Genomic DNA, 16,678 nt, shown 5'->3' on the forward strand with positions numbered 1-16,678 from the left:
TCGTGGTGATGTTGGCTGATTAGCCTTGACTTCCTATGAGGTGCCACTCGGGCTATGACAAACAGAGTAGTTAGGGGCTCCGGGCCCTGGCTTACCCACCTTATGGTTTATTACCGGTCTTCAAAACTGATGCCTGCGCGCCTTTGTGCCTTTCGCCTCTGTCAAAACGCGGCCGCCTGAACCTGCGAAAGCAAACTCTTGACCTGGCGCGAGGCGTCATCTTGTTTTATCAACTGAGGAGAAGCCAAGAACAAGCGATGAACGCTGATACGATGTCAAAGTGTGATAGGCAGCGAAACTTGCAGGTGTGGATGTTGTGTAGTGAAGTTTTCGGTCATAATTTGGGACTGTCGGTAGCCACGGTTTCTTTCTGCATTTCTTTTTTAGGGCTGCTTTACTAGCTCTTCGTGCCCTCGTAAGTGATCCTGTGCGAAGGGAACACGCGCTTTGTCGTCGGTTGGCGGTCTGCGCATCGTCGACCAGCACTTTAGACGGTATACCGGCTGCCGAGGGAGCTGATATTGAGCCTATGCGCGGCATGAAAACCCCATCTGCAATCGTGCGCAGCGGAATCACACACAATACCGGTGAATGTACGTGTGTTAGCCCCTTGCTTTGAGGCCATACGAGCTGTATATTATGGAATTTTTCTTTTTCATTTGCGTAATTAGCATAGAAATAAGGACATTTAGTCGCTTCGTAACACGGCGGCAGCGGTGGTGGTGTATACAGGCGAAGTCAGCTTGGTAGACCTGACTGCGCATTGCTCCGCTGAGCGTCTCTTTCCGCGCCAAATATGGCACCATGTGTCCATCAGTTCTGTCTCTCGCAGAAATACGAGAAGAATGCTTAACACTTCCACTGCAATTATATTTACTGCGGTGCGGTGATTGGGCGAGTGCGGTTGCGCTTGTCGGCGCTGTAACCGACGCCCGGAAAAGGAAGCTGTCCAATTGTTGTGTATACTGTTTTGGCCGTAAGAATATAGCCTCAAATACACATGCATGATGTGCGATCGTGCCATGAGTTAACCGCACTGCTTTCATTCCTTGTCGTTTAATCCGAACTTTGCTTCTTCCTCGCTCTCATACGACGCAGGGAGGTAAACGCGCTGCCACTTCGGTTGCACCCTCATCTCAGCGTAAGAACTTTTTGGCTAAGAAGTTGCGTACACGAATAGCGCAGTTTAGTGAATTCAGCTCCAGAAAGCTCGCCTTGGTGCACAGCGTTCGTCCCAAGCTTTTGTCGCTATAGATTACGTTCGCATAAGCTGCAGTTGTCGGGAAGCGGCAACTGTAGCATACGAAGCTGAGAGTGGTAACTACACTTTCATACGTGAAAGAAGAACCCGCCTACCAACTGATTTCATTTGTGTTCTGATAGTGCTATGGAAAGGCCACGCATAGTTAGGACGCCCGAAGAGCAGCGTGAACACGACGAGCGGCGACAGGAACAGTAACCTCAACATGCACAACGGCGTCGTGCTCAGGCTCGGCAGGATCCAGCTAAAGGCTACGTCACATTGGTCTATTGGATCAACTGACAGCACAGGTTAGCTGGCCAACCGCCTTCACAGCGTGGAGCCAATTTGTTTGTTTTTCATTCTCATGTGTTTAAATGTGGCATTACGTCGTCAATCATCTGTTTATTATCATTATTTCATGTTAATCACCATATTTTGAAATAATTTTCAGCGCCCAACCGCGGGAGTAACACGCGCTGGAGTTGAGTAGAGACCACCCGCTGAGAAGACGTCAGGGCCCGCGTCACGGCGCCATTTAGTCATGGTGTCGTTCTGCAGGCGACTACATGAAGTTGTCTCTCTCTCTCTCTCTCTCAGCATTTAACGCAATTTCGATCACGTAGACACGAAATGTAGAATCAGGAAGAACATGATTTCACCCTGTTCCCCTTATCCCTTAGCTAGATATGTCCATCTCTGCAGATAATGCAGATTCTGTTCTGCTCAAGTATGCACCAGAATATTAAATACAAAGAGATCTCTGCAATACAAATCTCACGGGGTCACGTAAAAAACATTGTATCATCCGAAATTCGTATGAGGAAGGATAAAAGTGCACTGAGGCGAAAGAGACGCGTAATCCTGCACTTGAGTTAAATAACGCGTTTTCATTTTGTTACAGTTGGGCTGGTCTTCTTTGACAAACGCGCGGTCTTGCGTGCACCCGCACTACCGTAGTCGAGCGAAATGACACGCGCCGAGAACAGTGAATGGACCAGCCAATTTATATCTGAGCTCGTATTGTAGATGCAGCAGCAAATGTTGCAAAACGATTCATGATTTTCTCATCACGGTACTGTCTGCGGTCGCAATACGCGCTATCCAGACTGTCGCGGTTGCATCACCCGAAATCTTGCAACGTTACACCCGATGACAGTCAGCTGAACAAGGTATATAGAATTATTATCATCTGTATTTCTTATCAACCCTCATCGTATCAAATATATTCTATATTGTGCATTAGTACGTATACATAAGGTGTGCGTTTGATACATTATCACGTGCAGAACCTCTTTCAGCAAGTTAACGTTTGCGATATTTTGCGAAGCCTGTTGTTGACACATCTCGTCTGTCATGGGTGCCTCCGAGACGTGTACTGATGCAACATTTTACCTGTGATAGGACGTTATGCACTGTGTTTGCACTTCTTTGTGCCAACTCGTCTGAACTCTCGTATGTGCCATACGACTGACCACGCAGAAAACACAACAAATAGCACAAAAAAAAAAGACCCACAAAAGTGTGCGGCATAATCTCGGAGGCAACAGCCGTGATTCGCCAAATACAAGCTTAAATCAACTCCCTCTAGTGATCTAAGGAGTCACTAATGGTAGTCAAATTCCGCTTCAATATTGATTTCTTAGCACTGAAACCCCTCGACTCATTACTTATGCGTGCTTATTGTTAATCTTGTAATTCAACTAGATTGAAATTGAAAGCGTGGTCGCTGTTGCTCTCAAGCTGGATTCCGCAGCTTCACGTTTCTGTGTGGCTACCCTGAGCGAAGAACTTTAAAATTTGGTCTTCTCGTCACCGTAAACACTTATTTAATGAAGCTACTCCACAAGTTCTATACCTCACCTCAATAAAACTAAATTCTGCACACTACCCACCGCAGTTATTTACTGGCTATGGTGTTGGGCTACTAAGCATGAGGTCGCAGGATGGAATCCCGGCCATGGCGGCCGCGTTTCGATGGGGGCGAAGACACCCTTGTACTTAGATTTAGGTGAACGTTATAGAACTCCAGGTGGTCCAAATTAATCCGGAATCTCTCCCTATATACGGCGTGCTCATGATCAGATCGTGGTTGTGGCTCGTAAAACCCCATGGCTTAGTTTATCTTTTAAATTTCTGCACAATATTTGACTGGTACAGCAAATGGTTTCTCATGTAAGGCATAATAGATTACGTCGTTGGTATAAAAAAAAGCAGCGAGATAGAAAAGGGCGACTTGGAAACTTACAGCGTCGTCGTTATTAATAATGGCGAATAAGAAGAATGCAGCCTAGGTAATTAATCTCTGCGATGCCCTGATTACTTGGGGAAAAAGTTGCTTAAGCGTTAACCGCATTCATCCTTCGAAGGTTTCCTCTTTATTAATTCTCGTGAGAAATCGCAGGGCACCTCTACATTAACGTGGGGAGAGACAATCACGAAGGAACACATTATGCGATCATAAATCATAAGCTCTCTGGAAGTACATTCTTTTTTTTTCTAGCGCCAGGCTACTTAAAGCTAAGGTCCTGGCTCAAACAAAAAAGAAAAGAAAAAGATTAGTAAATCAAAGGAAAATAAAATAAGCGGCATGAACTTCAGCCACGTGATGTGCAATCAGTAGTAACGCGAAAAAGATGTGCTTTCTTAGAAATAACTAATATTTGGCTACTTCGAGACTGGGTGTGATAAGTTCGGCACGATAAGACCGTGCACGTGTAATTAAGCCCTGTAAGTCAAGGGACGGTCAGTCATAAACGCTATTAGCCCGCAGAAACGTACAGCTGCTCAGTAATGAAGCTGAGCGAAGATATTTCAGGACTACATCCTCTGACGCAGTACATCCAGTTTGCATGCATGAGCATGAGATTAGTTCGTCTCTTCTGCATTGCGAGTGTAGTGAGGGCCTGTGTTATATAACCATTGACTTCGTTTTAGTTGTGCATTAAACCTATGTAGCACTACCAGGCATCACGACATAGTATCACGAGCAAATTCGTGTTATGCATAATTAATTAATATTTAATAATTAATAATTCATTCCTTCATTAAGGTTATTCATTAGATAGCATTGGATAGCTACCTGGACTAAAAGCTTCATAGACAGCTTGACAAAGGCTCAAGTAGCCGTTAAAAAGAAGATACAGCAACCAAACAAGAAGTAAGTTAAAGAAAAGCAAGCAGATATAGTAATGCAACTGCCGTGATAAAATGTGTAAGTGTGACTGAACGAAGACGTAGAAAGAAACAGATAGACAGAGAAAGCGCTGCTTTCAACCATAGATTTTATTTACGCACGCATCGATAAGTATATACCGAACCATGCAGCGGAAGTAAACAAGACAAAAAAGAACGTTCAGTGGTGCGTGTCGTTCAACACTGCCAATGTTTACCTTTTCACTGAGTTTGAAAATTCACCCAGTATCTTCGACAGGTTAAATATGTATTCATGTACAGATACTATGTATTTAAGAGTAGCTTCGATTGGCCTAATGTGCATGTTGTCTGTATCTTTTAAAGCTGTGGTATTATTTATGTGACATAAGATTATTAGAAATTTATACGTCATCCGTGGGATAAAGGAACATAGTACAGACAGAAGTACAGCCATTGAAAAAGTCATTGCAAACAAATGGATATCTAGCGGCAGCGTCATTACTAAAGAAATGCTTATTAAAGGGTCTGCAAGAGCACCCTCAGTATATACTCTGTTTTTATGTATTATCTATTCAGAGAACGTATTTCTGCTTTTATGGCCTAAAATTTTATTCACTACAGTCCATGTTTCACATTAGAGCTCAGTAGCAATATCATTAAAAAATGCAAGTTTCGCCCGAAAGGCGAAGCATCGATTGCGATAGCAAATTAGTAGGAAGCTATACGAAGTAGTGATAGTAGTTTTATCGGTCGTATAAGCTTGTAAACATAGGCATGCTAACTAAATTAACAAGCATGGTGTCACGCGCGCACAAGCAAGCTCGATGACCGCGGACCTGGCTGTCAAATCGCTGGAGTGAGGGAACGCGGCAGCAGCAGCGAGCGAATTGACTTTCGTCCTGCATCTCGCATCAACGCGAAGTATAAGCCGCGAAAACAGCGCGCACGGCGTACTCTGTCCCCGTCGCAGGTGGCTTTCATGATGATTTCAAGATACAGCGGCCCGGGCAGGCACGCGCCTCCGCCCGGAGTAGCACGCGCTCCCCGCTCCCTCCCGCCGGAGCCTTGAGCGCGAGGGAAGACGGCGCGCTTCCTCCCCGCTTTCCTCTCTTGGGTGCGCGAGATTCAACCGCGAACGCCAACTCACCCACGCACGCTCTCACTTGCACATACAACATACGGCACGCGGCATCGATTTTATCGCCCTTGGACTTTATACAGAACCTCACGGCGACGGCGACGATGACGGCAGAAATGCGCCTAGAGTGTCCAAATAACTGCTATAGCAATAAGACATTCTCGTAGCAAGTCGCCTTAGCTCACCTAAGCTCCGCATTGGGCCTACTTCTAACTTCAGATTTTTCAGCGCAACGGTGCCTGTAGAAAAGTACGGACAAGCTTGGTCGCTGTTTTCTTATTATTTTCCATGTTCTAAATGTTTTAAAAGCGAGCTGTATCACGTAGATGTTTGTCAGAGTCCCGAGAAATTTCAGATATTGGTCCTTCACATTTCTCTTCCCATATACGCAAGACTAATCTTGTGAGAAGATATTAGGTATGAAAGCTTCTAAGGCTTGATAAGAAATACATTGAGCTGGGATTGAGTCACACGAGCGGACCCTGATTTTCCTCGGAGCATCATAACATACTAAAATTGGATAATGCTCGCTAACGTCCCCTGCTAATGTACCGTTGTTAAAAATCGCAGCTTCGCAATTCGTAATTAGGAAATTTAGAGCGGGCGAAGTCGACACCCTTACATAAATAGGCGTTGCGATTATATTCACAAAACCTGATGAATGTGGCCTACGTCCTACGTTTCCTTGCGCCATCGAATAACATATATCACCGTCATCGGCCCTACATTTACTACGTTTGCATCCACGTGAAATATTCACGTTTGTCCAAGCTCGCGTACAGCTCTTGTGTGATCAAGGGTTGCGGGGCGACTTTCAAGCTGCAACGAGCATCTTCTTGACCTGTGTCTGTTCTTTGTGATGCAAATCCTGTACAACTAGGCAGAATAAAAAAATGATGTGCTGTGTTATGTTAAATCAGGCTATGTTATGTTTTGCTATATGTTTTCATGCGGCAACTGCGACTGGACGGGGATTCGCCGTCTCCACCGAAATCAGCAATTCTGTGTGGGCAGCTACGATCATAAAAACTGAAAAGAATGTACAAAACTGACTAGTGCTCTTTTCTCCGCGTCCCCAGAGTAACAGCAGAGTATATTTTGTTTTCGCATTGGTAATGAAAGTGCGCCCTTTTCTTCCTGTCGCGTTATTTTTCACCGTGATAGGATTAAAAGTCTCCGCTTTATTTGCGGAAACGTCTACATAATCCCCTCCCAACCTCTTTCAACCCCCGTACATCCTCACGTATACACATGTGAAACATAAACATTTGAAACTTTCGTTAGGATACCGCTGAGAAAATGTGCACGAAACAAGCTACAACAAAAATCAGTCTGAAAACAATATTGAAAAAAAAAAGACATTATTTAAATCTTTCTTTGGAATGGAAAAGAATGATAAGAAAAGACAGATTTAAGAAAACATGATGGCCAAAATGAAAATCAGGAGAAAAAGAAGCGCGAAAGGACAGATACAGAGATATGGACGAAGTAATGATGCACTCAGCACTCTGTTGTGGGTGAGTGAGATAGCTTTATCGGGAATCCGGCGATAGGGAGGCCCGGGCCTGTGGCTGCCAAGCTGGCCAGTGGGAGTTGTTGCTTCCGTACGGCCTCCATGGATCGCTGGACGGCCCAAAGTTGGTGTTGGAGTTCTGAGCCCGTGGATTTTCCGGGGAGACTGCTATTTTATCTTGGTATATTTTACATCCCCGCAACATGTATTGAAGGGTGGCTCTAGCAGACTTGCGCAGCTTGCATGTGTCGCTCTCGTATATCTCGGGGTAGAAAGTATTTAATTGCACGAGACTCGTCTTCAAGCAACGGGCTCAGCTTTGTTGCGCGATAAAAAAAAATGCCTCTGATAATCCACGTGTCTTGTTCGCGTATCACGCGGCTGTTGTTCAAGAGAGAGAGAGTAATATAGGAAGGCAGGGATGTTAACCAGTCAATAATCTGGTTGGCTACCCTACGCTGGGGGAAGGGAGAAGATTTTTACTTCATTGAGGGGAGGCTTGCACATACATTCCTTGCACAGATATGATAAGTGGGAGCCAGTGCCGCTCGCCATAGATCAATCGTGCACTCTTAATCCTTCGTTGACACACCTGCCGGTTCGACACATGTTGAATTTACGCATGCAATTGTAAGTCCCACATTAAGTTAAAAAAAGACGTACTGACGCGTCGTTTAGGGCTTCGGTAAGAAAGCTAGAGATCTGTTTTCCGTGAATTATGCAGATATTATAGAATGATTAGACGTTGCTTTTCTTATGTCTCCAGAAAAACGAGACATCCGCTGAATATGTCGCTTGCAAAAGTGACATAGTGGAAGCAGTCTTATTGCAGAAACTGCAAATGAACACATTATTTGTCCACACTAAATGATACATCAGCCTTTGCTAAGAAAATTGAGAAATAAATTTTTGTATTTAAATGCGGAATTACGGAATGAAATGCTTTTTCCCGAACTTACAAGCTTTCTGATGGGCTTAAAATCTGGCCCTCAATTCCTGCAGGATATTTTGAACGCACAAACAGACATCTCGCGATCGCCATTAATTTCTAAACATTTGCGCTTTCTCGCAAGGGCTACATATCACGTTCTGGTCGTTTTAGCGTTTGTCTAGTGAGAGCAGTTCTGCTCTCAATAGGTATTTGAATACGCAACCCGGAGTGGGCGAAAAGTTCAAGCTCGCGCTTATCCGCTTGATCAGAGCATGCTAGCACAGTTTGGCAGTGCAAGTGCTCCAGGCACCCTCTGCCGCACACGAGAGCTCAGACTCAAGAGGAACGGAGCTAATGACCTATAACAACAGGATTTCCTTCGCTCGGTGTAAGCACATGTCTGTGACATGTGCTTACACATGTCATGTAATGAGCTTCTTTGCTCATTTTGTTCGTTTATGTTGTTCACTCGCAATTCTTGAGCACGTTTCGGTTGAATCACTAAAACAATTTATCAACGAGAAGCGCGGTGGCTGCGTTTACGTGTTTTAGTTCTAGAGCTCGGTTGAAGGAGCACGCACCACCAGCCTACATATGCACATGCACTTTGCTTTCTTACATTGCTACTGCTTTAGGCTCCTTCAAGCGGCAACTCTTCTTACGGGCTTAATCAACGGCATTCTTTTTGGTGCCAGCTTTTGCGAACAGGCCGCTCGTACGGTGTGGAGCTAGCCGTTTGTTCTTGTTATTTTGCGGTTGGAGGGGGGGGGGGAGGAGGGGGTATATGTTTACGCGTTAGCCACTGTCTTGGTTTCACTATCGACCATGTTCAATATTCCAGCCAAGGAGGCGCCAACATTCCAGCCAAAAAGACGACTAAGGACTCCAGAAGCACGAGCTGGAATAACGAGTGAGAAACTTCGAAAAGTTCTCGAAAACATGTATGTTGCTCGGCGGGCACCAGCGGTTGGCTTCCCATAATAAAATTGTGCGTTTGATTACAGGCTGCACCGACCTCCGTCTTATGAAAATAAAAGAAAAATTAAACGAAAATAAAACGAAAAAAGAAGGAAAAGAAAGAAAGAAAAAAAAATAAAGAGTATTTTGATTTTGTCGCACTTCAAGGAACTCGAGGTTATCAAATTCGATTCCCAACTTTAGACCAAGGCGCTTTAGCTCTCCCGGTGCAGCTATAGGCTTCCTGCGTTGTACCCCCTTAATGAATGAATGAATGAATGAATGAATGAATGAATGAATGATGTAGCACTGTGACTATTACAGATAAGACAAGGCATATACGAGCGAAGGAGTGTCAGCATTAGCCTGTAAGACGAATTTTGCAAACACACAACACACTCAATCCGTTATATGCATCGCCTATGCGCATGGTGGGAGAGGGCGAAGGAAGTGCAGCAGTGAGTTTGGGCTGTGAGCTGTGTTTGGGTGTATATATAGGAGGCGGTTGCTTTTTTATCTCTCATTAGTGCGAAAGAATGGTTGCTGTTTTGATTACGAAGGGTTGTTAAACTGCAGCTGCTAGTACCGTTTAGTTGTTGCGGCACTGCGCACGTTGCTCTTCCGGTGTGTTTACTATAGTTTCAAAACGGAAAGTGTATATTTACAAAACGTAAAGACTCACCTCAGTTGCATTGTTTCGATGGAGGTGTTTGACTGGAGCTTGGTGAGTAGAATGCGGATGATGTTTATCAGAAACACCGTGTTCACCTGCGAAAGGAGCAACAGACAAAGAAAACAAATGAAGAAGCCCTTACCGTGGTTAAATAGGCAGGGAAAAGAAGCAATGTAGAAAGAGGCATGTAGAAAAGGTGCCAGCGCCACCAAACAGAAGTCACCTGCTGCAAAGTCGGTAGATTGTACAGCCGGTCCCAAACTTTACGAGGCACGAGTTTATGCTTTGTTAAGGCATGATAATTTGAGTTAGTCGATCACTGTGTAGGCCAGAAAAGCTACAGCAGTCTGACACTCTGAATTTGGGGGCTATGTTCCAAGGTGTTGTGGGAATTCAACATGTTGGCCAATTCCGTGCCACGCAAGCTTTTGTGGCCGACTGTACACTAATGCGTTCCATCTGAGGTGCATCGCAACATGGGCATTGCTGCGAGTTCCGAACTCGACGGGCATCAGTGATCATTTGGTAACGTCATGTGCACGCCGCGAGCTCGCGTCGCTTCGCAGTACTGCACGGAATTAGAGCACACATAGCAGTGCAGACTAGTGAGTAAAGTGACTAGAAAGAGCAGTGATAACAGAAAGGCAGGAAGGTTACTCAGAATCAGGCCGGTTGGTTACCCTGCATTGGGGAAGGAAAGGAGGAAGGAAACTTTACACGCGTTCCGGCGTACTTGTGCTCACGGCTCAACCGTTCGTATTTGACTGGACAAATCTCTTTATTAGCCTTAACTTATCCATGCCATTCGCCACCGGTAGCTGCATTTCTAACAATCGCCCCGCGAAGTCGGTGGCCAGACTGGACATATATTATATTTCAAGTGCATTTGAGGAGCGCTAACAAAGGAATACATGGGTGCAGAAAATGACACACCCATGTCACTCTACGTCAAGACGGCTTTTTCTGCGGTTCTTTCTTTTTGTGTGAGCGCTTGCAAAGCTCATTAACGCAGGAGCTACTCTAGAGCAAACTTCAAACGGCACAAACCTGCACAAGTGCGCCCGGGGCCGTCACATCGCGGTATATGGCTTAGCTTGAGAGATCACATGCCCGTCAGAGCCGAAGGAGACGGCCGCTAAAGGGGTGCAGCGCTCCGTGGCATAGATAGTGACATGTCGGGATGTTCGTGATGATACAGCGATGTGACATTTCATGGTGGTAGTAAAGACACGCAAAAAAAAAAATTCAGTATTTATTTCCTAATCAGCGTTGTTTATGGCGTGACGCTAAAATGGTAGCATTATGCTGTCGGTCGCTATAGGGTCTGAGTAGTGGCGGGCGATATTTTAGATAAAATCACGAAAACTCTATCAAAAATTGGCAGTGGCTTAGCTCAGCTATGCCAGGATATACATAGCGAAAGCTAAGGCATAGCATGGTTAGCCTTGGTTAATCTTGATTGCAAGTCCAGGTAAGTCTGGTTGTCTAGTTATGTTGCGGCGTTTAGTCAGTCATCCGGCGCGTTGTTGGTCTGTTTTCTGGGCGATTCATTTCCTCTTCATCTCGTTCCGATGTCGATTCCAGGCCTCCTCCTACTTATCAGAATTGTCGCCGTCCATACTGCCGCCTCAACTGTGGTTGCGGCGCACGCGAGCTCTCCTTTTCAATCCTCCGACAGGCATGCGACGCAGCTGGCGAAGCGAGCGGAGGCGAGCGCAACGAGGAGAACGCAGTGCGACGTCATACCAAACGGCGGTGGCGGAAAGGCGCGGCGCTGCGCAGCGGCGGAACACCTGTGGCTCGGTGCTTCACTAGTGGCGCATGCACAGTAGTGACTAGGAAGGGAGAGAGAGAGAGAGAGAGAGAGAGAGAAATATCCGCGGCGAGGCGCGCCTTGTGACGTCATGTGCCTCCTCAAGTTCGCGGCCAATAATGCTTTCTCTTTAAAACTAGGTTTCTGTTCCCTGCGTGCATCCTATGTCCAAGCCCATGCTTGAACGAAGAAAACTTTCTTAACGTTGACGATCTTGTCCTGTTTTAGAGTGCAGCCCTTATAGGCACCCTTTTCTGGGTCGATAGTCGGCGTCCTTCTGCAGAACCGCGTGAACGCGTTCGTCGTCGTCTACTTCCACAGCTGGCTCCGACGCCGCTCGTCATGCCAGCGTTGCCATACGGCCCCTCGCTCTGCGAAGGCGCCGACGGCACAGGCCCACTTGAAGATCGGCATCGTAGCGAAACCCAGGGCTTAGGCACTGAAGAGCTTATCGTTTCGCTTTCTACGGGTACAATGCTTTCTTACCGAAGTTTTATCGTTCGTTTAAGTTCGTTTTATCGGAACAGCCTTTTCGCATTTCGCTCAGTACACTCGACGACGTACTGCTTCTAAGATCTTTGCTCAGTGCTTTGACTCGGGGCACTGAACTCATAATTCATAATAGCCCGAATAGCGTAGAGCAAGGATGGCCTCGCCGAGGACGTGACACTAAGACAAGTGCAAGCCCTCGTCATCAGCCGCATCGTATTCGCGCGACCGTATCAAACCACGCGTAAAACTGGGACCGCGTGCATAGACAAATAAATTGGGAGAAAAATATTTGAGAATAATAACGAGAAAATTGTTGCCAAATTATTGAGAAAAATAAATGCTATGTTTTTATCGTTACATTGCTTCGAATATTTTTGCATACGAACCGAAACCATTATGAACATTACGAACGGAACTTTTTTCAGTGGAACGAAATTAAAACCAGAAAGAAAAACGTCTCGTTCTGAAACCCTGACTCCAAGGCACACAGACGTCCTAATAGAAAAACTGATATTATTTAACCCCTTCTTTAAATTTCTTATATTTGGGCTACCGCATACTTGGACCACTGGGTACGCGTAACTGGGCATGTGCCAATTTCCGAACAAGCCCGACAGCTGCAGTGTGCGGCTCCCTGCGGGACACCCGAGCCACAGGAGTCCCAGACTGAGGACCCCACCCTCAGGCGCAACCAGGAATACAGAAGCCAGCTTGCGTTCTTTTCTTCTACTTTAACAGAGGTCATCTCCCTCTCCTCCTTTAAATAAGCCTGTACCACTGTGACACGATGGGTATAGAATACTTATATAGAATATAGAATAAAGTATATAGGTATAGAATAAGGAAGCTATGGCTAATTAAACACCGGCTCAAACATTGCACTAGTAGGACTAAACTCGCTGCCTACACGACACTCATTAGACCACTGCTTGAATATGCCGATGCTGTCTGGGATCCCCACACAAAGACCGGTGTCAACAACATTGAAAGCGTGCAAAAGAAAGCCCTTAGATTTATTTATAATATTTATAATAGACGAGTCTCGATCACTGATCTCAGAACACGGTCTGGCCTCCCATCGCTAGAATTTCGGCGTAGACTGCATCGCCTACAAACTTTGTTTAATATCGTTAATAAACAAACAAAAATGGATCCCGACATATACATCAATTTTAATAAAACAAGAGAAACCAGACGCAAGCACAGCAAAACGATTGTGATGCCACCGACTAAATCTACTGCTTATCGCTTCTCGTTTTTTCCTCGAACTATAGCAGAGTGGAATGCTCTACCGCAAGAAGTCACTTGTATGCCCTCGGTTGAATCATTTGTGTCTGCCGTACAATCTTTGCAATGAAGCATGTTCGTTTTAGAATCACCATTTTCCTATTTATGTAAATTTGTGCATGCTGCCTTTCCCGATGCAATAGTCTGTATATTTAAGCATTTTTTTATGGTTCCTTGTAACCCATGTTTTTGTTATTTCGACTTGCAGTGCCGACTTTGTATACACTCACTCCTGCCTGGACTGCCAAGAGGCAGTTGGCAGTATCTAATAAATAAATAAATAATAAATAAAATAAACATTTTCGGATGCCTGTCATACATTTTTCCGTGCATGCACCTCGCATAACCATGTGTCCCTCAACGAGCATTATGCATCACTTTAGTCATCGTTACGTCGCTGAGCAGACGTTGCACAAAAGGCATAGGCGTAGCATAACAAGTGAAACTTTGTTAATCGGACGATACGCTAACTTTAAATGAATGATCTGTAAAATGAAGTTTGTGCAGTGCAACGGAGAGAGAGAGAGAGAGAGGACGAAAGAACGACCAACTTAGCGGCACTCACACAAAACTCATAGTAGTCGGAAAGTTGACAAACCGTCAAGAATTGGCCCAGAAGTGTAATTTGCTTTTTGAGCAGAACAAATAAAAGCTGACTAATGCATGTGGCTTCCTGTGGTGACAATACTATGCATTTCAGCGAATTCGCGCATGTTCTGGTCCCGACTCTTGTTTATAACTGATATCTTACTAAATATCGTACCCTCACTCGCGACAATTACTGAATCGGCACGTGTTCTCAAGGATTGACATCCCTGCACTGAACCGGTAATACGGTAACGCATTGCACCAACACCTGTCACGTCAGGAAGACTGCAACGGTCATTAACAACAAAAATGATAAGCTAAACGGAATGATGAAATATATCCGCGCGGACACTAGACAGCGATCTTGCACTGCCAAGTCGATATCCACGAGTGTACGGACTGCGAAGAGTACAAGAGCGAACAGGACTAAACGACGCGACAGCAGCATAAAAAGAAGATCACTGCTTCTCTCGGGCATTATCCCTCCTATACAGCCAGCGACGACCATCCAGAGACCGTCCAAGTGGCAGCTCAAGGTCGGCACTCTGCTAACGTCTCAGGCATCGCGTGAATACACACAGCATCGGTTGTTTGCTGTGCAAGCAGTAGGACGAACAAGAAGCAATCGAGACACAGGCAACGAGCAAGTAAGCATAGGGAAAAGGAGCTTTCCCAAAGGTCCTTAGCAAATGATAGCATCTCCAAAGAGCAAGAAAAATGTTTCCATTCGTTCCTATCATCTCTTTCCAGAGAGAACTATTCGCGCAGGTCTGGTACCGTAGTTATTTCGCTAATACTCGGTTACCCAAGTCAGCTGTTGCGCTGCTCTTGTCTTATTTTGCCGTCTGTACCGGCAGAGCTAGAGGGCTCCGTGCCTCCGAAGCTTTACAGGGGCCATATTTTGTTAGATAATCTGGCGTGGCTTCAGACAGCTCGTATCCTGGATTTGGATTTGCGCGTTATCGGTGTGACGCAATCTTAAGCATAAAGTTTGAGCCAGAACGGAGTTTGCATGGTAATCAGGAGGCTGTTACGATGGCTGATATTGAGACAGAATCGATAGGACATGGTGACTTGTAGGAATAAACTTCATGCCTCAGGCAAAGCTACATGCTTAAAAAAAGAAAAGGAAGGTTTCAAGGGATAGTGAAATTATTGGAATATCTGGGGACATGGGGACATATGTCTGGGTCAAATGAATTCTGCTCACGGCAACTGGAGTTGGCAGACGACAGCGAAGTTACTTTAGCTGTGTAATAGTTCAGGGAAGTAGCGTTTGTAGTTATACGGACTACGCCATTCCTGTTAGAGCGTTTTGCTTTACACGAATAACTTGGAATGCAATTATTATTTTTATGCGGATACGCCAGAGATCTGCTATAACAGCTTTAATGACATATTTAAAAAAATAAAAATGATGTTGTTTACTTGTATTGACACTTAATGTGTTTGTGGGTTTTTTGAGTTACCTTTTATTATTACGTGTTGTTTATCGACTTATGTTTCATCGCGCAGACTAAAACACATGCCACTTTGTTGATGTGTCTCGTTTTTTTCTGCATTTAGCATTGTATGTATGACAATGGCCAAGCCAAATGATAAATCTTGATATTGAATTCGGAAAGTATGACCCAGCTATTTAGAGAGAGAGAGAGAGAGAGAGAGAGAAAGAGAGAGAGAGAGAGATAAAAGGTGTGGCTTAAGACAGAGATATCAACCAGAAACAGCGTAAACAGAAACAGGAACCTAAATATTCAAATGGGGGACAGAAAAGAGCAGAAAAGGTAGAGGGTTGGCGGGAGGAGGAGATCGATTGATTGTTGATTGATTGACCTTAACGACCACGGAGTTTAGCTTAGCCTTTATATATAGGGTGTTGTTTTTTTAGCTGTACTAAATTTTTAAAATGAGAAAAATCTAAATCGCGGTAACGTTACGTTTATCATTTGAGTGTACGGATTGGCAGCTTTTAGATACAGAGCAATTTCCTGAATTACGTATACGTAATAAGCGAGGTCACGGTAATTAACTTTCTAGTTATAAACAATATGTGGCTACAGCAAATGAGTACTTTTGGGGCCGTCCTCGACACCACCTATCCCAACGATCAAATTTTGAACAGCGGAGTTCATGTGAAAGCTACGCGAAAAACTAGTTCCCTCTTGAAATACAGTGCAACGGGACAGCACAACAGAAGGGAAGCCTGTGCTCGTCTTCCTTTCTGTTGTTCCGTCCGGTTGCGCTGTATTCCAAGACGGTTCTCATGTCAAAATACCAACTAGCCCAGCATTCAACTCTCTTAAATTAGTTCCCCTTGGCAGCGCTCCTTGAAGCCGAAACTGACTGGAAAAAGCGTGTCGTTGATGTCGCCGCACCCTCCCCCCCCCCTCCCTCCGCGTTTCGTCTCGTCTGCGAGATCACCGCCGGTCCGGCCTCGCGAGCAGCTTGCGTTATCTCTTTGCTGCCTGCGCCTAGCGCTTCAATGCCGGCCGGCAGCCAAATTTACTTCGTCATCCCGTTGTGCGCCACGTCGGCGCTGTAGCGCCAACCCCGCTCTTTGGGCTTCTAGGTACTGCAGGCACGGCGTCATATCAGTCTGTAGCGTCGGCCATATGGTATTAATTTCTTTTTTTCCCCTTCACTCGGGGAGTTATGTTCCTATCTGTTCTAGTTTACGCGTTTTTACTTACACAACTCGTACGGGCGCGTTTGCGACAGCTTTCCCGGAGAAAGTGCATTTTGACTAAACGTCGTTCTCATCAAAAGGCCTGAAACGATATTTCTTCGGTGGAAGTAGACACGTGACGTCCAACGGAATGACGAAATAAATTTGGCCGCCCATCGGCACTGAAGTGCTAGGCCAACGCCGCAGGCAGCAATCTGGGGGCGA

General features: G+C 45.3%; 1 protein-coding gene across 1 annotated transcript in view; it reads right to left on the reverse strand.

Moving 5' to 3' along the window:
- Positions 1-16,678, reverse strand: part of LOC142570280 (corticotropin-releasing factor receptor 1-like) — a 184,562-nt gene that overhangs the window by 28,680 nt on the left and 139,204 nt on the right. Inside the window, exon 8 of the mRNA XM_075678674.1 lies at positions 9,618-9,703. Within this exon, the coding sequence (XP_075534789.1) occupies positions 9,618-9,703 (86 nt within the window). The remainder of the gene's footprint in view (positions 1-9,617; positions 9,704-16,678) is intronic.

This window comes from Dermacentor variabilis, chromosome 2 (genome assembly GCF_050947875.1).
Source record: "Dermacentor variabilis isolate Ectoservices chromosome 2, ASM5094787v1, whole genome shotgun sequence".
NCBI classification, from domain to species: Eukaryota; Metazoa; Arthropoda; class Arachnida; order Ixodida; family Ixodidae; genus Dermacentor; species Dermacentor variabilis.